Source organism: Mirounga angustirostris, unplaced genomic scaffold, assembly GCF_029215605.1.
Source record: "Mirounga angustirostris isolate CCGP_5_RB_7025 unplaced genomic scaffold, mMirAng1.0.hap1 SCAF_8, whole genome shotgun sequence".
Taxonomy (NCBI): Eukaryota; Metazoa; Chordata; class Mammalia; order Carnivora; family Phocidae; genus Mirounga; species Mirounga angustirostris.
In genome coordinates this window covers 86484683-86507396 of record NW_026991716.1, presented here as the reverse complement: position 1 = coordinate 86507396, position 22714 = coordinate 86484683, and the positions used below count along the sequence as shown (strand labels likewise).

At 39.1% G+C, this 22714-nt stretch overlaps 1 protein-coding gene across 1 annotated transcript in view; it reads left to right on the top strand.

Annotated features, from left to right (window-relative positions):
• Window positions 1-21676, top strand: part of SIM1 (SIM bHLH transcription factor 1) — a 69588-nt gene extending 47912 nt beyond the window's left edge. The window contains exons 11-12 of the mRNA XM_054505477.1: window positions 13414-13816; window positions 15896-21676. Of these exons, the coding sequence (XP_054361452.1) occupies window positions 13414-13816; window positions 15896-16626 (1134 nt within the window). The 3' untranslated portion in view covers window positions 16627-21676. The remainder of the gene's footprint in view (window positions 1-13413; window positions 13817-15895) is intronic.
• Window positions 21677-22714: the final 1038 nt, after the last annotated feature.

Genomic DNA, 22714 nt, shown 5'->3' with positions numbered 1-22714 from the left:
CAAACCATAAGAGATGCTGAACTCTAGGAAACAAACTGATGGTTGCTGGAGGGGAGGTGGGGGGAGGGATGGGATAACTGGGGGATGGACATTAAGGAGGGCACTTGATGGAATGAGCACTGGGTGTTATATGCAACTGATGAATCACTAAATTCTGAAAGTAATAATATGCTATGTGTTAACTACAATGAATTTAAATAAAGAATTTTTAAAAAATTAAAAATGTTAAAAAGGATTTAAAAAAACTGTAAAAAGATAATTGAAACCCAGTGTAGTGGACGTGTGATAAAGGCTGAGCTGCCCTTCTAGCAGTGGGCTGGAGGTCGGAGTTGGGGGCTGACAGTGAGAGAACCAATGGCCTCGAGGCCTAGAGACCTCACATGTCATGGGGAGTTATCAGCAAGTGCAAATTTATCCCTGTTTGCAAGGTTTGCAGTGGGACTATGGAATGACAGTCAATAAAGCCCTTTAGTTTGTGGGTGCTCCCTCAAGGACCAGACTCCATGCTTGCTCTAGCAGCTGTGCTTTTTTAGCTTCCCACTCACTTACCTTTCTCCCATTGCCTGTGTCCTAGAAGTTCTCTCACTCTGGAGGATTGCAATGGTATCTTAATTTTGCCCCCACTCTGGGACATTTTCCTCTACAGTTTGCCCTATTTCCCAGATGGACCTTAAAAGACCACCAACCATGTCAGTGCATGGAGAACTGCCATGGCCCTAGCTGTTACTCGAGGTCATCTATAATTGGGTCCTTAATTGCCTGAACCCCGTGATGCAGCCAGATCAGTCTGCTCACTATTTGCTGAATCCCTTGTCCTTCCCTGCCTCCATGCTTGTGCTTGTGCATTTATTTCTGTCTGCATTGCTTCTATTTTTAAAAATTCTGCCTATCTTCCAAGGCCTAGACTGAATGCTACATTTTTCATGAAATATAACTGGATTATATTTCCCCTTGGTTCTCCACTTAGAATAATCTACCTTCTACTGCCTTCTAGTTATGTTGTGTCTCCTCTCTTGGATTATAATCTCTTTGAAAGTAGTAACCGTGTCTATTTCATATCCAACCCAACTCCACCCCAGCATCTAGTATGGTGTCTTCCACATATTTAGTCACTAAATGTAAGGGAATGAATGAATGAATGAATGAATGATTACATTAAAGTGTGAGAATACTTTGTTGGTTGCCTTTAGAGATATAAAAACTCCAGGGAGGGAAAACATTCTGCTACTAAGGAATTTATATAACCTATGTAAAGAGGCAAAAAGTACACACCAAAAACAGCCTGGGAATGGTTTCACAGGTGCAAAATCCTGCAGCACAAATCAAACACCTAGGTGCTGAGGAGGAATTAAATGTGGTAGCATAAATTAGATGTGTTGTAAGAGTATAACTTTGAATAAGCATTCTCTGTCTCTTACTCTAGGGGCAGAGAACCATCCACATCTCAAGTGGGCTTTCTATTCTCCATGTCCCCACTGCATCTTGAATGCAACAATGGAGATGTGACAGCTGATATTTGTGCCCGCGCACGTGTGTGTATATGTGTGTGTGTGCGTGTTTTGATTACAAAATAATTGTATTGACATTTGAGTGTCTGTGCATGAAATGCCATTTTGGCATGTCTTCCATCCCAGAGACTTGTCTTTGTTTATAGGTTCAACCCTAGTTCTAGGGCTCAGTCCCATGATCAGTAGATACTTTCTAGATCACTCCTTTATTCTTTTAATAACCTATATGCACTTTTTGTATTATACCTTTAGTAATATTATGCTCTATGTGGGGTAGATTTCTTCTATAAGAAAGGGAAAATTCTCTTAAAACACTTTTTTGGTTTGCTGGTTTGGTTTGGTTTTTGATCCTTTGAACACAAAGGGCCTTGTGAGGGTCATGTTGCTTCATGTTTCTTGGCCCTTGGCCCTTCTTCTACCTTATTCCTATTGTCTTTGTCTGGTTCCAGGCTCTCTGGAGTAGGACATCACATTTAGACTACCTCCTGTGCCTCCTTACTATTCTTTCAGTCTCTGATCATTCCTGCCAGAGCAAATCATTTTTGGCATATACCCACCTCATTACCCTCTGCCCCTGGCCCTACATAAAAACCTACAAGTGGTGCCTGGTGGCTCAGTCGGTTAAGCATCTGCCTTCGGCTCAGGTCATGATCTCCGGGTCCTGGGATCCAGTCCCACGTTGGGCTCCCTGCTCAGGGAGCACCTTCCTACCACTCCCCTCCCCACCACTCGTGCTCTCTCTCTCTCTCTCTCAAATAAATAAAAAAAACCTACAGAGGCTCCTTGTTGGTTATAGTATGAGGTCCAGCCTCTAAATGTGGCCCAGGCCACATCTCTGCCTCTGCCTGCCTTACCTACATGGGCTCCAGCTTCCCCTACATCAACTCTCCACTCTAGCTGGAGTCCACTGTATGGACACCTTGCCTGTGGGGTCTCTCAAATCCCAGCTACCCACAAAAGCCCAGCTGCAGACTGCCTCTCATCCCCATAGATTCCTGATTATAAGGCATAATTCATGTTACACACATCTGTGCCAAAACATAGGATGGTGTGAATCTGGGGGAGAGTTAGTGTCAAAAATCAAGTGGAAAGCCTCTGCTTTTGGCTTAGTGGAAGTGATAGCAATTCTGGAATTAGCAATTCTGCTCCCCAGCTGAACAGAAAGAGGGGAATGGCTGAATCTCCCATCAAAATGTATCCAGGGGAATTTATTTTAACAAAAAATTTTTTCAGGGGCGCCTGGGTGACTCAGTCGTTAAGTGTCTGCCTTCGGCTCAGGTCATGATCCTGGGGTCCTGGGATCGAGCCCCGCATCGGGCTCCCTGCTCTGCGGGAAGCTTGCTTCTCCCTCTCCCACTCTCCTTGCTTGTGTTCCCTCTCTCACTGTGTCTCTCTCTGTCAAATAAATAAATAAAATCATTAAAAAAAACACACAAAAACCTCTTTAAAAAATTTGTTTAAATAAAAATTATTAAAACTAAATAGTGAAATTAAAGACAGCAGTGCCTTATTTGACAGTTCATGGTGGGATTTGACCCACTCATAATGGGAACCTTCTAGAGTTAAGAAAGTTAGATTTGGATATCTTTAAGAAATCTAGATTTAACTCTTCCTTCTTTCATAACTTTTAGAAAACTCCTGTTGCATATTATACTGCATCGAATTGCTATGATTTTCTGGAAAAGTCAAGGTTCTGATTTATATTGTTTAATAGTTTGTTCTATTTTAATTTTCCTCATTATTTTACTGTGTTTGACTTAGCAGAAGAAAAGATAGAACCATTTTTCCTTTTACAGATACCACTTTGAAACTGATTAACTTGGTAGAGGGCCTTTGAGCTCCAATTTCTTTTCACAAAATTACAAAGCTGATAGATCTTCTCTTTTACCAGGCAGAAAGCAGGTAATACAACTGCCAGTCTGTTGGCCCAGTTCTAGGACACTGCCAAGAGTAGCGTGGGCAGCCAGTCTTTTGTCCAGACCCAGAACAAACCAGTAGAAGACCCAAAAACACTGCACTAAGGGGCTGGAGCAGGTGAGACCACCTGTACCCATCTAATTCATGCCCATCTAACCTGCCACTTCTATGTGAAAAGTCAGAGGGTGAGTTAGAGCATTGATGAAAGAATGGAAGTGGTTCTGGCTCATGCCCGAAGCCCATCATGGAAGAACATCACCATTAAAACTAATGTTACTGGTCCTAGAAATCCAGGATTTACCCCAAGGAATAGAGCTATTTCTGTATTGTCTATGCAAGTTGGGATATTCTTGATCATTTACAGCTGCATATGCCATGACATAAGGGGCTTAATTAAATGCTTCTTCTATGTTCATTACCTGTTTTAAAATCTTTGGTGCGATGAAAATGCCTGCAAGCCTTTAGGACTTTACCTTTGGACTTACAAAAGGATGTGAATTGTGGATTTCATGGTTTGGGAACAGCTCTCTCCATATGGAATGCTATAAGAGATTCCTTACAGAATTACATTGGAGGAAACCTAGCCTCGGGTCCGGAGTGCAGATTCCCTTCCAGCTGCATATCACCCTGACAGTTAATGAGATGTCAACTATGGTTACTTTTCTGTGAGAAAAAATGAGTGAACCAGATCCCAGGAGCATTTCTTTAACTGGGGGTGGGTGGGGGGTGGGGGAGTGGATTAAGAGAAGGCCTATGATGTTTCGAACCATACTTGAGGCTCATTAAAAAACTTCCCATGTTTCTACTTCATGAAATGTATCGGGGAACTTACAGGTATGAAAGATTTCTCACCAGAATATTCTTTGGGCTAAAAATAACTGAAATGTGGATTAAAGCTAAAAGTAATGTCACAATAAATAATAGTTGTAAGTGGAGTAAATCATAAAAATAATGGGAGAAAATCTTGTGAACACATTTTTAAACAGTGATTACAAGAAGCTGACAATTAATACCATTTTCTAAGTGAAAGAAGAAATGGCCAAAATATTTAAAATTGCAAATAGTAGAATTTTGAGTCTGTATTTGCTTTCTAATTGTTTGTGGTATAAATGGAAATATTTATTGCTCAGTTCTTTTGGTAAAACCATCCTTGGCTCTGGGATGTGACTCAATTGATTTTTTTTTTTCTTTTAAAGTGCATTCTCTAATTTTTCTTGAGGAAGTTTTTTTTTTTTTTAACTTAACTCTTTAAGACCGACATGTAATTAAACCGGATTTCATAGAAAAACTCTTGAGAATTCTTTCCCAGTGCTAAATATTTTGCTACTTGTGTATAAATTATACTTAGCCTCTCTTAATGTGTAGCCTGTACAGAATTACTCTTGCTGTTGATTAATAAGACAATAAGTTAGAAATAAGTGGTGCAAGAAATCTCTACCTGCTACTAGCAGGAATTCAGGAATGTAGAAAGTAATGTCTACTTGATATCCTCTTTGCCGTTTCAGTTAGCTATGACTTCTAGGTAGTACAATTTTTTAAGTTAGAAATGGACTCTTATTTCACTGCTGTTCTCTTACATTATCACAGGCACGTGTTTTCACTCAGCTTCTCAGATTAGCACAAAATAACCTGCATAATTGTTTTTTAGAAATGCATTCTATTTTGATGTTAGTTTTTCTCTTCCCCTTCTGTTTATCCTTGAGAAAACCCCCGGCAATCTCCAATTTGTGTAAGCCAAAGTCATACTGTATAGTAAACACAACTCCTGTCTGAGGGAAGCAGCCCCAGCAGTGGGGGTTATTTTAATGGACATGCTGTATTACTTTAATCTAACCCTTTTACCATCTGTTCTTCCCAGAACAGTGAATGAAAAAAAAAGAACATATTTCATGTTTCAGGGTTACATTAGTAAAAAGTAAGATAAAAGTGATTTAAAAGCATGCATATGTTCTTAGTACAATGTAGTCTGCATCTGTGATGTTTTTTCTCATGGTTCAGACACAAATCAAGAGGAAAGCTGCTCATGCCTGATAGAGTGAAAGTTTTTCATGGAAAACAGGACTTTACCATAAGAGGGTCTCTCTCTATATTTTATAGTTAAAAATGATAAAAACCTCAATGAGCTGCCAGAATAAAAATAGATAACTGTAACATCTATTGTTGGAACATCTGGCATTTTTCCTGAGTTGGGTTATTGCTGCCACATCCAGATGAATGCAGAGCACCTGTCTGGAACATACTGTGGAGGCAGAAATGAACCTCCTGACTGTTACTGAAGGAAGACTATCTGTGGGTGTAATTGTGGTGGAAGAACTTTCCTGGGATGGGAGAATACCACCCAAAGGTGTGTGGAGATAGTTTACTGTAGCGTAGGGCTTAGAGAAAGCGTCCTTAGTGAAAACACGCTTGGGGACCTGGCATCCATTACTGCTTAGAGAGTAGGACACTGTTGTCCTTGGTATCTAAATACACACATCTAGATGAGTCTGGGGAACCGGAAGGAGCAAGGGCTCTGGAATTGAATCTCTCCTCTTAAACTCCAGTCATGTGACCTTGGGCAAATTTTTTGTTTGTTTTTTGAGCTTCATTTGCTGCATCTGTAAAGGGATTAATAATACTTTTAAGATGTTAGCATTTAATAAGATAATGTCCGTGGGATCTCAGCACAGTGACTAGTGCATACAAGTATTTGGTAATGGTAGCTATTGTTATGGGTATTAGTTAGCATATGCCAATCATATAGTCAGTTGCCTCTTAATCAGTCATAAACTCCTGTTTACCTTCCCAAGCAACTACAGTGTTGAGAGAGAGAGAGAAAAATGGCTCCCTTCTTTGAACTCCTAAACTATATTGGTTTCCTCTCTATTCAGGCCAATGCCATTTTCTTACTTGTATTAAAGTTATGTTCTGTGCACTGTTTATGTTCTGTTCACTAGTGTGAAGGTGGAGCTGCATTTCTCATTTCACCAGGCATACTGCTCTGCAAATAGTAGGCACTCAATAAATATTAGACTGAATCACAGGATGAATTATTGCAAAAAGTTCCCTTTGGATGCATATTAAGCCCCAGCTGATGGTTTAAACCTGTAACCAGATGAGATATCGGTCTCTTCTAGAAGGGATGATTCTTTCGTGAACTGAATCCCAAAGGGGAGCTGGGATACATGGATGCCATTGACATCCATTTCTGGCAGTCATCCAAGCTCTTTGCCTGCCAGCTTTAGCCCAACTTTGGTGGGTGGCATTTGGTTTCATATTTCGTGAGAACAAGGGCATCTTTCATCTGACCTACTTTTTAATTTGCCAACATGAATGCCTTTTTTGAAAATTAAATTTTATTTTTTTAATTTTTTATTTATTTATTTTTTAAAGATTTTATTTATTTATTTGACAGAGAGAGAGAGCACAAGCCGGGGGAGCAGCAGGCAGAGGGAGAAGGAGAAGCAGACTCTCCGCTGAGCAGGGAGCCCGATGTGCGGCTCGATCCCAGGACCCTGGGATCATGACCCGAGCTGAAGGCAGATGCTTAATGACTGAGCCACCCAGGCGCCCCTGTGGTCTTTTTTTCAAGTTGACTTTACTTATTTTAAACTGAGAGTGGTTTCTTAGTCTCCTTGCATCTTCTCTAGGTTTTTTTTTTTTGTACATAAGTGGTATTGATGTGTTGTTCTTTGATGCATAGACAGAAAGACATAAAAAAAGAATGATTTTAAGCAAGGGAGTGGCATGATTAGATAATAGTGCCAGAAAGATCTGTGAGGTGGCTAGGTTCTGGGAATACCCAGTGTTAGGGCAGTTTGGGGGTTCCTGGGATTCATTTGGTTTTCCTCTGACAGAAAGTAGAGTGGTGGTTTCCAGGGGCTAGAGGGAGGGGAGAATGAGGAGTCATTGTTTGATGGGTATAGAGTTTCAGTTTTGCAGGACACAGTGTTCTGGAGGTCGATGGTGCTGATGGTTGCACAGGAATGTGAATGTGCTGTCACTGAAATGTACACTTAAAAATGGGTAAGACTGAAAATTTTATGTGCATTTTACCACAGTTAAAAATAACTTAAAAAAAAAAAAAGAGCACAATAACAAAGAGGACCAGACGGGCACCTGGGTGGCTCAGTCTGTTAAGCATCCAACTCTTGGTTTTGGCGCAGGTCACGATCTCAGGGTCGTGGGATCAAACCCTGAGCTCAGCTCTGAGTCTGTCTGAGATTCTCTCTCTCCCTCTCCCTCTGCCTTTCCTGCTCATGCTTTCTCTCTCTCAAATAAATAAATAAATCTTAGAAAAAAAGAGGACCAGGAAGTGGAAAAAAAGATACTGTTCTAGACATTCATGTGTAGGTTTTTGTATGAATATAATTTTCCTTTATCTGGAAAAATGTCCAGGATTGCATATGGTAGTTGTATGTTTAGTTTTTTTTTAGAAGCTGCCAGACTGTTTTCCAAGGCAGCTGTACCATTTAACATTCCCACCAGCAATGTATGGATGATCCAGTTTTCCTGCATCTTTGTCAGCACTTGTTGTTGTCACTATTTTTAATTTTAGCCAGTCTAATAGGTATATGGTGATATTTCATTGCAGTTTTAATTTGCGTCTCCCTAATAGCTAATGATGTTGAACATCTTTTCATGTGATTGTCATCCGTATATCTATTTGGTGAAATGTCTCTTCATGCCTTTTGCCCCTTTTTTTATTGAGTTTTGAGAGTTCTTTATATATTCTAGATTCTAGTCCTTTTGTTGGATATGTGGTTTTGAAATGTTTTCTCCTGGTCTGTAGCTTGTCTTTTCATCCTCTTAACAGAATCTTTAACAAAGCAAAAGTTTTCAATTTTGATCAAGTTCAATTTATCAAAAAATGTTTAATGCATTGTGTTTTGGTATCAAGTCTAAAAAATCTTTACCTAGTCCCAGATTTTAAAGATTTTCTTTTTTTATTTTCTAAAAGTTTTACAATTTTATATTTATATTTTTAATTTAAGTCTTTTATATATTTATATTTTATATTTAAGTCTGTGATCCATTTGAGTTAATTTTTATATAAGGTATGAGACCTGGGTTGAGGTTCATTTTATTTTTGCCTGTAGATGTCCAATTATTTCAGCAAACTTTTTTTTTTAAGATTTTATTTATTTATTTGACAGAGAGAGGCACAGCGAGAGAGGGAACACAAGCAGGGGGAGTGGGAGAGGGAGAAGCAGGCTTCCTGCCGAGCAGGGACCCCAATGTGGGCCTCGATCCCAGGACTCTGGGATCATGACCTGAGCCGAAGGCAGACGCTTAATGACTGAGCCACCCAGGTGCCCCTATTTCAGCAACCATTTATTGAGAAGTCCGTCTTTCCTTTCGTGAATCGTTTTTGCACCTTTGTAAAAAATCAGTTGGGCATATTTGTATGGGTTCCTTTATGGGTTCTCTATTCTGTTTTGTTGATCTATACATGTACTTCTCCATCAATACCACACAGTTATGATGGTAAGTCTTGAAGTTGGGTAGACAGATTCTCTCTCACTATATTCTTTTTTTTCAAATTGTTCTAAAAATTCTAGTTCCTTTACCTTCTACATAAACACTATGCATATATTGAAACTTTTCTATCTTCTTTCAACCACTTTGACCTTTTAATTTTTTCTATCCAATTTTTTTTTAAAGATTTTATTTATTTATTTGACAGAGAGAGACACAGTGAGAGAGGGAATACAAGCAAGGGGAGTGGGAGAGGGAGAAGCAGGCTTCCCGTGGAGCAGGGAGCCCGATGCAGGGCTCGATCCCAGGACCCTGAGATCATGACCCGAGCCTAAGGCAGACGCTTAATGACTGGGCCACCCAGGCACCCCTCTCTATCCAATTTTTGTATCCTTACATGTTTTCCAGCTTATCTTCAATTTCCCTCATTAAATGTTCATTCAAATCTGTACCCTTTTCACAACTTGTAACTTATTCTTCACTTATTCAATTTCTGTGAGTTTGGTCAGTTTTCACTGCATTTTTTCCTGTTTTGTTGTTGTTGGGTGGGGTTTTTGGGTCCATTTCTTAGTTTTAAAACTTCTGGTTCTGAGTGTGTGCACCCAGGTATGTCGTGTGTGCTTGTTGAAGGTACTTATTTTAGGTTGGTGTGTTGTCTTACAACTTTCCTTTGTGAAGTAGTTGCTTATTTGATGAAAATTTTTATCAGCTGAGATGATCGTATTTCCATTTCATTTTTTTTTTCCTACAGGAGTTTTATAGCGAGTTTAATTTTTTCCCCTATTCCTTAGCATTTCATGGGTTGGGTTACTATTTAAAGAGCACCCTCTCTTGTCAATTTTGTGAAATACGGTTGTGTAAATGGATGACAATGGTGGTAGAGAGGGGGTAGAGAGGAAAGAAGGGGTTCACCTGTCTTTTGTTTTTCTTTCCTGTCTTTTGGATCCTTAGTTTCCCCCTTTTCCTTCTTTCCTTTCATGCTCTCTCTTCTATGGACACAACCCATTCTCGATTTACATTTTTCTCTTATGAAAATGACTCTTGTCCCATGCTGCTACCTTACATTTTGCTTGATTTTAAGCCTTTTCCTTGTGGCCAGTGTCGTGAACTACCAGACACTGACTTCTGTTCTTATTTTGGCACTTACTTGTGGTGTATTTTTTTCTTTCTGTGGACAATTTTGTCTGTTTTGCCTTTGTCCTAAACTTTTCTCTCTCTCTCTCAGACTTCTCTCTCTCTCTCCTCTCTGTCTCTGTCTCTCTCTTGGAGTCTCTTATACCTGCCCTTACCCTACTCTCTGGACCCACAGGTTCATAGTGTTTGCTGTTTGACTTTTTATTTTTATTTTTCATAAATTGAAATTTAGCATACTCTCTACCTCCCAGTAATGCCAATAGCATGGGTCATGGGTGATTCCATTTGTGCTCTTTGTTCTAGGGTTAGGATTTGTGAAGAGGTACAGATTCAAATGGCTGCCATTATCCTGCCAGAAGCCTCTAGAATATAATAATTTATTGACCAAAAGACATCATGTAGTCCCTATAAAACTTGTGCTGTAAGGGGACACTTGGGGAAAAATTTACATAATAGTAAAATAAAACTTACATAACAACTTTCTTTTTATAACCATGACAATAAACATTCTTGGACTTGGATTATAGTTCTAAATAATTTATCTCCTTTAAATCAATGAAATATAAAGGCAGGCATAGGAATCCTATGTTTCAACACTAGAAATGATACCAAATAATGATTCTATCGTATAGAATTTTAAAGCTGAAAGAAAAGTTAGAGAGCATCTAATCTAATCCAATGTATCATTCTATAGGTGAGGCTAAGAAAGGTAAAGTAATGTGCCCAAGGTTACCCTGAGAGTTACTAGAAGGGGTGGACCTGGAACCAGGTTCTCTTGGCTTCCTGTCCCTATTTCCTCTTCTGTTAAATGGCCCCCATTCTGGTTTGGCCTTTGGTAGGTTAAGTACCATCACGACCCTTTTCCTGTTAGTACAAAAGAAATTAAATCACTTGCCCAAGATTGTTTATGTAGTAAGCAGCAAAGGTAGGTGTGAGGAAGACCAGGAGCCTTCTTATGCAGCAGTCACTGATTGTATGGCACGGTCTGCATGTATCAGCTGCCCGCCTTCCCTTCTGCTCTCTCTCTTGCCTCTAAGACTTGATGAACACCTGAAATTTTTCAGATCAATGTATGGATCTATAGGGTTCTCAACAGAGTTTACATCCAGTGCAATTCATTTTAAAGAGGTGAATGTGGCTCAGAGGATTGACGGTACACACAGGTGAAAGTTTACAGGTCTTGAAAAACAAAGGTTTGCATCTAGGCTTTTCCTCTGTACCAATCTTCTTGGTCTAACTCAACCACCCAACTTCTGCCTGCTTTAAGGGCAGTGTGCTTGCTGTTATAGTTTCCTGACTATTGACAAGAGGCTTATCCATCAAATTCTTTGGGTGCTCTTGAAACGTGTACCTCATGTCTGCCAGGGTTGCCTTGTGTTGAATTTTCTTTGTGAGCCAAGGACAGAATGTTCTTCTCTGCTGCACCAATAGCACTTCCCCATACACACTCAGGGAAAGCTTTTTCACTCTCAACAGGCTCAAAAGTCTTGACTGGAGTACTTCAGAAATAGGCCTGGTTTATACTTTTATCAAAACAAGCAGAGCCTGGGCAATTCCTGGCTTGGAAGAGCACTGATGATCTGAAATTCTCCTAGGCAGGTGCACAAATGGTGTTACCAAAGGGCAAGTGTATAGCACTCTGATACCCCCTCGATAAGGAAGGGGGTGCCAACGTTCACTTGGTGAGAGTGAAGGTGGTGTCTTATAAAATGAGAGGCTGGTGTTCACGGGGAGAAAAGGCCGATGGCATGTGGAGGTGTGATGTAGGGAAATGGCACTCGGGATACGTTATGGTGCTCATCTTACAGTTCTGCAGGGAGAGAATTTGCATTTACTATTTTTTTTTTTTGGTGGAATATACTGATAGTCCATATGTACATTTGGAAAATAATTAAAGTAATAATGAGATATGGTAACAGAAAGATCTCGGCTTGGAATTTGTGTAGAACTCCTTCCTGAACATGCTATGTTATTGGCATACTTTGGAGTTCCCCCAGAGGCACCTCTGCACCTCATCTCTCTGGCTCTAAGAGCCCCTAGATAGAGCTGCCTGAATTTCTCCTGGGCCCCCCACAGCACCACCAGCACCATCCCTCTTTCTTCTGGGATAAGAAAGAAAATGTAATGGACTCATATTTTGGTTCCAGAGACTGTATTTTGGTCCCTGCCGCTTTTCTGGAAATGTCTCTAACACTGGATCCTTTTTTTCTCTCTCCGCTCTTCCTTAACAGTGTTTTCTCTTGAGTGTAAAATCAAGGTTGGAGTGCAGGCTTTGAGCCAGATAGACTGCGGGGTAGCCATACCATCTTATTAAAACTCTCAGTGATGCAGTTTCCCCATCTGTAAAATGGAGATATGTTACAGTCCAGGGGGTTGTGAGGATTCAGTGATATATGTACCATGGTTAGCAACTGCCAGACACACTGTAAGTTCTCAATAAATGGCATCTGTGATTATCATAGCAGGTAATCTCTGTATGGTACCTAGACTTGTCTTAGTTAGCTAACCAAAAACTGATAGAAATTATATTACTAATTTGAGTGGCTCGTGAGGAACTTCAAACCGAGCATACCTCCTAGGGAGGTCTGCTAAACCTTTTGCGTTTTCTTTCAACACCAGATCAAATAACTCTGGCAACAGGTGAGCAGCGTGATTCCAGCAAGGCACATTGTTGCCTGCAGCTGTTTTGTCCTATGAGCCTGTGCATACTTGAAGTTTTACTTTGGGAAGCAAGAAAGGCCTCCTAGTGAGTAGGTTCAGCCTATATGGGCAAGTCTTTTTAACCATTGTATTGCCATTGAATTAGTTAAGCCTTTATTAACATGGCCCTCAGAGAGTTACCAGTCTAGTATAAAGAGTGAAGATGTAGCACTTTGGGCCTTAAACCTTATTTTTGTCTTGTTTTTAAATTAAGAAAAAGAAATCTGAACAGCAAATTGGAATAAAATATAGAGCTTTCTTGGACTCTCCTTTTGGCAATACCCTGTGGGTAGTGATGGAGGACTTGGGTTTGAATCTTGCCTCTACCGCCTGCTCACCTGTGGCCTTGAGCAGATAATTTTCTCTCTTGGGCCTTAGTTTCTCTCTTCATGCAATGGGTTACTAATCTCTTCATTAAAGGGTTGATAGAGGAACTACGTGAAGTCACTCACGTGAAGCGCTTCTGCAGCCTGCTATTTAGTTCCTCCATCTCTGGTATCATGTTTACCTCCTTTCAGCAGCCAAAAGGATTTTCTTTTGAGGCACCATGACTGATTAAGTGGTTCCAAGTCAGGGGTGCCCAGCGTGGTGCTAGAGTTTATAGAGCTTATTTTGGTGCCTTAAAGCTCACGTGACTGTCGTGGTGCTTTTTTTGTTGTTGTTGTTAAATGTACTTTTCTCACTCTCTTGGTTTCAGTATTCGGGATTCCACACGGAAAGATCTGAATCTGATCACGACAGCCAGTGGGGTGGAAGTCCCCTGACCGACACAGCCTCTCCGCAGCTCCTGGACCCCGCGGAGAGACCCGGCTCTCAGCATGACACGTCGTGCGCCTATAGACAGTTCTCTGACCGCAGCTCTCTGTGCTATGGCTTTGCGCTGGACCATTCCAGGCTGGTGGAGGAGAGGCACTTCCACACCCAGGCCTGCGAGGGCGGCCGGTGTGAGGCAGGCAGGTACTTCCTGGGAACGCCGCAGGCCGGGAGGGAGCCCTGGTGGGGCTCTCGCGCAGCCTTGCCCCTGACCAAGTCTTCCCCAGAAAGCAGAGAAGCCTATGAAAACAGCATGCCTCACATCGCTTCCGTCCACAGGATCCACGGTAAGGGCAGTTGAAATGAGTCCTGAGCTGGCAGCATTGGGCCCCTGGGCAGGTCTTTAAGATTCTAGGTTTGACACTGGAGGGACCAAGCCAGTGGTTTTCTCCTTTGAATTGACAAATCAGGAACTGATTGTAAAATCACACCAGTGGGATTTTACAAACCACATCCACTCTTTTTAAGTGTATTAATTTTGCTCATGCTTGCCACATGCATTTATTTTTGACATGTGAGTAAAAATGATTCCCATTGTAAACATCAAAAAAGTAAAGAAATTAAGTCAAAGTCAATTGTTGAGTAAGTCTATTGAACTTGTAATATGTATGCATTTAAATTTCTTGTGCATGATTTTCTTCTGTATTCTGATGGTTCAAAAGTGGACCTCTGTAGTTTTGGGGCTCTTTTAGTAATGCTTCTCAATGAGGGCCCCACTGACCTGCTGGGGAGTCCAGGCTTTGCTTTATGGTCTATCACTCTCTTCATAGGTGGTTTAACCCTCGTGGTCCTCTGGGCATTAAATACTGGTAACCACCCCCTTCCCCCATTATTATGACAACCCACAATGTCTTCTGTGGGTGAAAGATGGAGTGATATATAGAACCCATGGAAATTTTCACCTTGGGATTATTATACAGTTCTATGACCACATAGAAACGGGCACTGTGGTTGAAGCCTTTAGTCCAGTAATGCTCTTATTTGTTCATTTCAAAGTAAACTGGTGAAGGAGAGCCCGTTCTGTCCATTCCAGGCTTGGGTCCGGGCAGGTATCTGACACCCTCCCTGTTTCATTAAAAGTCAGTGACATTAAGATTGCTCGAACAGGGTGATATTACTCTTCTTGCTGGATCTTTAGGGTGGGAAATGGGCTAGACAATGTTGTACTCATCCATGGTCTCTGTCAGATACCACCCAGGCACTGACGGCCTTCCACGAAGGATTTTAATTTGTTTCTGTTTTTGCTTTTTGTTTTTCTATTTTTGCTTTGAGTTTCTTCAGTATGGTAGACTGGTAATGGAAACCCAGGGCAAAGGGCAATTGCTTGCCAAAGAATGGAGTGAAGCGAAAATCCTGGCTTAACCTACACGGTCTGGAAGAAAATATTAGAAATAAAATAAGAAGAAAGAGAAAAAGGAAAGCAATGAATAGTGTGATCCAGGGCTTCTCTTCTGCATTAAGCAGTTTACAGCTTTCATATGTCCCTTCCTGCTTTTCCTTTCCCTTTTTATATTGACTTCACACTGCTTTAAGAATAATATAGCTTATGGAATATTTTGGATGCATTGTTCCTCTGTATTAGATCTCTCTCCTGGGTTCAGAACAGATTGTTATTAACATTTTAAGTATTTATTTATTCTTCACCTTGAGAAACTAAGATACCAGAATTACCATATGAGTATATGTAAAACTGAGATTTATATCTCTAGATTTGAGGAGACAGTATTTATATTTTTGATTGGGACAAGATATATATATCCATGCATACATATACATATATATGTATTTATGAATATATATATATTGAACCCTCAAGTAGTTTTAAAACTAACACTAGAGCTTTATTGTAATTCTACTTACGATACACTTAATAATTTTAACATTTTAGATGATTTATTTGGAATTGGGAAAGTAGTCCAGTCTCCATCATTGTCTTCCTGAAACCCAATGGAAGGCATTTTCAAAGCATCAGTTTAATGTAACATTTCTCTAGAAAGTATCATAAACCAAATGCTATGCATTTTTCTTTTATTATTATTTACAGTCAGACAGATCCAACTCTATGCATACACGGAGAAGTATAAACACTCTACCATTTTGTTAATTGGCATCCAGGACCTACGGGCAAGGTTTACCTTCTAAAAAACTTGGGATAAACTTCATCTGCACTTAAAAACCACTGAAAACTAGGAATGCCAGTACGATACATTGACGCTTTGTCATGTGAGCCTGTGTCTGTTTCAAATATTGGTGCATACATTTAAAAATGAAAGATAAATGTTTCTTTTAATAGGAAAAAGAAACACACTTACAGTTTTGGGGATGAATTTTGAGACCACTTACTTTTTACTTTTTCTAATTTCTAGGGCGAGGTCACTGGGATGAAGATAGTGTGGTCAGTTCTCCAGACCCCGGGTCTGCCAGCGAATCAGGTGACCGATACCGCACTGAGCAGTATCAAAGTAGCCCACACGAGCCTAGCAAAATTGAAACTCTGATAAGAGCCACCCAGCAGATGATTAAAGAAGAAGAGAACAGATTGCAGCTAAGGAAAGCCCCCCCAGACCAACTGGCTTCCATTAATGGAGCTGGGAAAAAACACTCCCTCTGTTTTGCAAACTACCAACAGCCCCCGCCAACAGGGGATGTCTGCCACAGCTCGGCTCTTGCCAACACTTCACCATGTGACCACATCCAGCAGAGAGAGGGAAAGATGCTGAGCCCCCATGAAAATGACTATGACAACAGTCCCACTGCACTGTCTCGAATAAGTAGTCCCAATTCGGATCGCATTTCAAAATCCAGTTTGATCCTAGCTAAAGACTATCTACATTCGGATATGTCTCCACATCAGACAGCGGGAGACCATCCTGCCGTCTCTCCAAACTGCTTTGGTTCTCACCGGCAGTATTTTGATAAGCATGCTTACACATTAACTGGATATGCCCTGGAGCACTTATATGACAGTGAAACCATTAGAAACTATTCCTTGGGCTGTAATGGCTCACACTTTGATGTAACTTCCCATCTAAGGATGCAGCCAGACCCGGCACAAGGACACAAGGGAACATCTGTTATAATAACCAATGGAAGCTGATGTTTTTCTAAAATATTTTGTTCTTTAAGGATCTCTGAAACATATTTATAGTTTAATGCCCCATTACCAGCATTTACTATGCCACAGATGGTTAGAGAGGATAATTTAAGTTACTGGATATTTGACATGTGTTCCTGCAAAATCAAAGAGCACTAGCCTTCAGGGTTACACACAGACAATGGAGTTAAAATGAATACATAAATTGCCCATCTAATTATATGGAACCAGAATAGATAAATTTTGAATTGAAAAGTACTCTTGTAGATTAAGTGAGCATATATACCACATGAAAGGACTGGTAGAAGACAGTATTGCATTGTGATGTAAACCTCATACACACAGACCACTTATCCACAAACGGCTATGTACACTTTACATGCAGAAATGTCGACTATATACCTTAAATACAACCCACAAATGGGTAAGTTTTCTTAACCCTAGCACATTAAGCTTATTAAAGAAATTTCCATTCCTAAAATAACTAAGAAAGAGAGAGATACATCTTGTAAACTGGTTTCTTCGTTGTGATTTCAACCAGTCAGCTCATTTGGTTCAGGCATAAATTAGGGAAATGGTTCTGGCATGGTACAAGAATGAGTTTCCACCTGGTATCCATTTTAAGCAATCAGGAAGTGGTGATTTTTCACTTTATTTTTGAGTTAGACAAGGAACAGGATCACACTGACATAGCAGTAAGGGTTTTCTGAGTAAAAGGACTGAGATGTTGGGACACACATCAAAAATCTGGCATGCCCAATTGGAAATAGTTTAGTAAAGATGGAAAGGCCAGAGACAGAGAGAAATGAAATGATATCTCAACACAAACAATTTAAGCCTCCGAATATGTAATCAACATATTTCGGGCTATAAAACCAACCAAATTAAAAACTCAAACCGATTCACCAAGAAAAAAGGCTGCTAAGTGCAAGAAAGAACTAAGGAAAGCCAATGGAGGGCTATTTGGCAGCAGTGTAAGTGAGAACATTTCAGAGCACAGATGTGCAAATGCGACAACATGTGGAAAGCCTCAGGAGAGAGCCTAAGATAAAAGCTCGGGCTGATGGACAAGTGGTTAAAAGGGTAAGAGTTACTTCAACTGAAGGAACACGCAAAGCGCTCGTTCTCCTTATTGTCTGTGAATGACAAAAACAACAAACTTGGTCTTAAGTTCGGGTGATAACGGTAGAAAAACCAGCAGACTAGAAAGCAAGGTCTCTGGGTTCCAGTCCTGACCCCGCCTATAACTTAGTTTGGGAATATCACCGTGCCTGGGCCCTAGTTTCTTTGTCTGTATGGCCGTTCTGACTTGCCATGGTTCTGTGGATCATCGGTGCGACAGAACTACACTTGTTAACCAGTTAACTCTCTGCCGTCAGTTGTCAAGACCGATCCTTCTGGCTTGTCTGCACTCCTGCAGAGGTCCAGCTCCTTTGTAACTTCAGCAGGTGCATGGGCTCTTTTAGGCATGTGTAGTTACAGTCAACTTTCTGGTCCAGCCAGAATGTAGATGGTAGAAACTGATGAGGGAGTAGGAAAATGAGGACAATTTATTTCATGCACTAGTCTCTAGTAATCAAAGCAAAGTGACACAAATGATTAGAGAAGTTTCTTAGGCAGTCTTTTCTAGGCGCCCCATGCCTGCAACTCTTGCCATCTGCAAGGAGGGGAATGTTTTGGAAGAAACGGACTCATGATTTTCAAGACAGAACATGACACTGACACTCAGGGATTAGAACTCTAGTTGCATCACTTAACAGTTATTTGGCAGTTTATAGGCAGGTAACAATCTGAATGATGATAGTCTGAGAGATGAAGAGGGGGCCGTTTGTATATGACAAAAGAGGTGACATGAAATTAAGTATTTCTTGGGTATGACATAGCGACATTTGTGTCATAAATGGAAAAAGTGCAAGTGAGAAAGTTAGTAGTTATCATATATACTTTCAAAAAAGTTCAAAGAACAAGAAAAACTACATGTTAAACCACAGAAGCAAAAGTGTTCAGTGACTTTGAGAAAAATACTCATTAAAAACCCCTGGAATACTTAAAATAGATTTTTGATCAATTTGAAACACAAAGTCAGGTTTTAGGAATGCTAAACTTTTTGGGGAATTCTGTAGGTGGGTTAATGGTTCAAAGACACAAACATCTGAAGAATATGGTGTATTTTGGAAAGGAAATCTATACAGATGGGTTTTACTGATGGATATACATCCTACCAAAAATGTCAGGGACAGATGCTATAAAATAAATAGAATCTTCAGAATCAAGGAAAAGGAACTGATATGAAAGAAAAGAATGCCATTGAAGAGACTTCAGTGAAATCTTAAAATGGCAGATAGTTAATTGGCAAAAAATAAATTATGAACTCTACAAATAAGGGGTAATCAGAAGAAATAAAGCCTTGTAAGGTGGTATGACCAATATTTTTAAGTGAAGACAGAAGTAACTACATTACATCCTAATTAAAAATTTTGGTAGGCTGACCCCAGTTTTAAATACAAACCATTTATTTAATTTACATGTCAATAATTTTATAGTGGCAGATTTATTACATTACATATAATGCCTTACAGGCCCACAGTATTATAAGCTTACATTTTTGGCAATGTGGCATGATTATTACAAAATGCCCCAAAAATAAGATGAGACAGTTTATGACAAAGTACCTTTTTAATATGCACAAAAATGTATTAAAATGTATTTATAATCTACATTATCTTGTTCTGTCCAGGAACATATTTCCTCATAATGAAGATGTCATCTGTGTCTTTTTAAAATATGGGATGTAAAATGCGCATGTTACCAATAACTTAAAGTTAAATTGGCTTTAGTTTTAATCCTTGATTTCCATAACTTTGCTAAATGTTGAGAATCATGATACTAGATTGAAATAGAGAAGTATGATTTTTATATCACATTGGGGATTCATAAAAATGTGCTATATCCAATTGCTAGTATAATATGTAGCAATTCATTAGATGATACAAAGTTCATGCTTTCTAGTAATAGTAAGAATATCTTTATTGCCCATTTACCTACCTGTCATACCTAATTTACCAATTTGGATGACCAAATAAAAAAATAAATATTTCCCCAATGTTCCTTGAGAAAATTCTATTAAAACTATTGAGAATATACAGATTTGATGTATTATTTTTGGGTGCATACTATTAATGTCCTAATCACTACAGGTCGGACATTTAGGTGTCCTTCAGTTTCACAAGTCTTTTGACATACTATGCTGAATATAATGGGCTAGCTTTTCTAAACTGTAATTGCCTGATCTAGGATAATATGATGCAGTGCTGATGTGACATTCAAAATGAGACAGGATGCAATAAGTAATTAGCTTTCAGCGTTTATACAGAAAACCCACTCATTCTCTCTTGATTATATTTTATAGGGCTAGAATATTTCCATTGGGCACTATTCTTAATTCTCTCTACGCCCTGCTGCCACATGGTGCCTTTGGGCAGAGAATCCCACTTAAAATAAGCTTTAATGGGATCTTCCAGAAAAGGATAATATGCTCCATTTTCTTTTCTTTTTTAATTGGGGGATAAGGATCTATCCAATAAAAGATCATTTGGAAAATATGCATAGTTATCTTAAAATAAAATGAAAGGCTTTTTACCCCACAAGACCTAGACCAAATAAGTTTGCTAGAAGACACTGCAGCTAAAGAGACATTCTGAAGACAGGTATGTTTTTTATAGCTCTCTCTGCCTCTCAAGAGCAGGATGTTACTAAGATATTCAGTACACTTCTATTAGTACTAGTAGTATTTGGAAGTGACCGAGTGAATGCCGATATTTGGAAAACGGAGGGTTTGGTTATCTGGGGGTTACTTACCTTGCCCAGTGGAATAGCTTCCACTTTAATATACTTTCTTTGATTTAAACAAGTTTGAATGCCCAGATTTGGTTCTTCAGTTCATTCAAACCATAGAACATAGATCGACATTCTATTTACTGAATGATTTAAAGAATGTAAATTCAATGGCTCTCCAAATAAGTGATTCAACTTTCACGTAAATGTCAGTTTTTGTGAATAGGGATCTGACTCTAAGACAGCAGAAGCTACTGGTTAGTTCTTACTGGGACATGCATTGTGGATAAAAGATCATTCTAAACTTTAAATGAATGACAGAACAACTATGGATACATGCAAAGGGTATCTTACGTAGAAAATGTTCTTGGGGGAAATTACCATGTGGTGCTCATTTCTTGTGCCCAAGAGTTGTACGGGTAGTGCTTAACTCAAAAAGTGATATTGTGCTCATATTCAAATAGGGGTTTGTTCAGAGTTCCTTCTCTAGGGCTGTACGCAGAGAGGCTATATGTGTGTGTGTGTGTGTACACACACACACACAGTTGTAAAGCAAGTAACAAGATTTTGTTCCGCTGTGCTCCTTAAAAACCGATGGTTCACACAAGAAATCCTAATACTTTTGAACCAAACACTTATAATTTTATTTATTGCAATTTTGCTGCATGGGACTTTGCTTTCATATACCTATACAGTGGAGAGTTTGTCCTAATTTGCTGATCTGGAACACATTTAATCACAGTTGAATTTACACCAACAACCCTGGTGTGTTTACATTTCAAAAGAAATGAAATCGGCGTGGAAAAATTTTTAGAAGTACTGTAGCTTTCTTCCGTTTTTTTCCAAAGGGAAATATTTCAAAAAGTGAAACTTATGAGTAGGCATTTCAAAAAAGATAAAAATATTTTATGTTTGTTTTTTGACTGACATGCTATAAAAAGGATTATATTTGTGAAAGAAGATACTGATTGCCAATATTTCAAATACCATCTTGCAATGTATAGTTTTTAGTGACATCGTAGTATAAATCTGTAATTTGAACTTTTCCTTTGGAATGTAAAGTAGAAGATACTAGCTATGTCAATGATATCTTGCAAAGTGTTCCCATTTATAATTATTTATATTGTAAATAGCTTTCTGAAGTAAATTTGAAGTTAATGTGCATAAAATGTATTTATTATGTGAGGAATTTTTTTGGTTTAAAATATAGTTACCAATATGCAGTTTGAGTCTGAATTATTCATTGAATGAAAAGTTTCTATAGGACAAAACAGACTGTCCACTAGAAGACTGGAACTGTAAAGAAATAAGAACCATTTTAGCTCTAGATTGTGTTGGAATAGGTAACACACACACATACACACACACTTTGAGGGACCTAGCAATAGAAGCTTACGCATATACACAGTTAATATTAAGTAATCGGTCTGATTTTCATTAGATACTAGAAAATGGTTTCTCAATTTAGAACATCTTAGGGAGGACTCCTTTGATCTCCTCTTTGCTAAAATAAAGCAAGAAATGTAAAAGTACAGATTACATTTTTAATGCCCAAGGCAAAAGAAAACTTATAATACGAGATTTTTAAATTTGCTGTCATTCAAAAACACTTTAAAAAACACATCTTGAATTATTTATTTATTTATTTTTAAGATTTTTAAAAAAATTTATTTGAGAGGGCGAGAGAGAGAGCAGGAGTACACGGGAGGAGCAGAGGGAGAGGGAGAAGCAGACTCCCTGCTGAGCAGAGAGCCTGGACTCGAGGCTTGATCTCAGCACCCCAGGATCATGGCCGAAGGCAGACACGCAACCCACTGAGCTACCCAGGTGCCCCACATCTTGAATAATTTAGATTTTGGAATCCAAAGTAGTTTTTAAATCTAGAATTAGTAATTTAGGTCAAACAGAAATAGATTTCTGGGTAGTTCATAGCATCAAACATGTGGGTTTTTTTTCTTCCTTCAGGGTTTTTTGATATACCTTCATGTATTCTAGAAATTGTCAACCATTAGCCAATTTGACAAACTTACACAATATATTTTTAATTCAATGGAAATGGTTGTATTTCATAAAGATTTTTTGATAAAGCTGCCCCAAATATCATTACCATTAATATTATAGCATTTATCAGGTATTTTTTCACATGATTTTGTAAATAATTGTTTTAGTGCTTTAGTTTCTGAAAGTAAAATTGTTTTCACCACTTCATACTTCACAGTAACTGCCCTTTCAATTTAATCTACAACATTTATGGAAT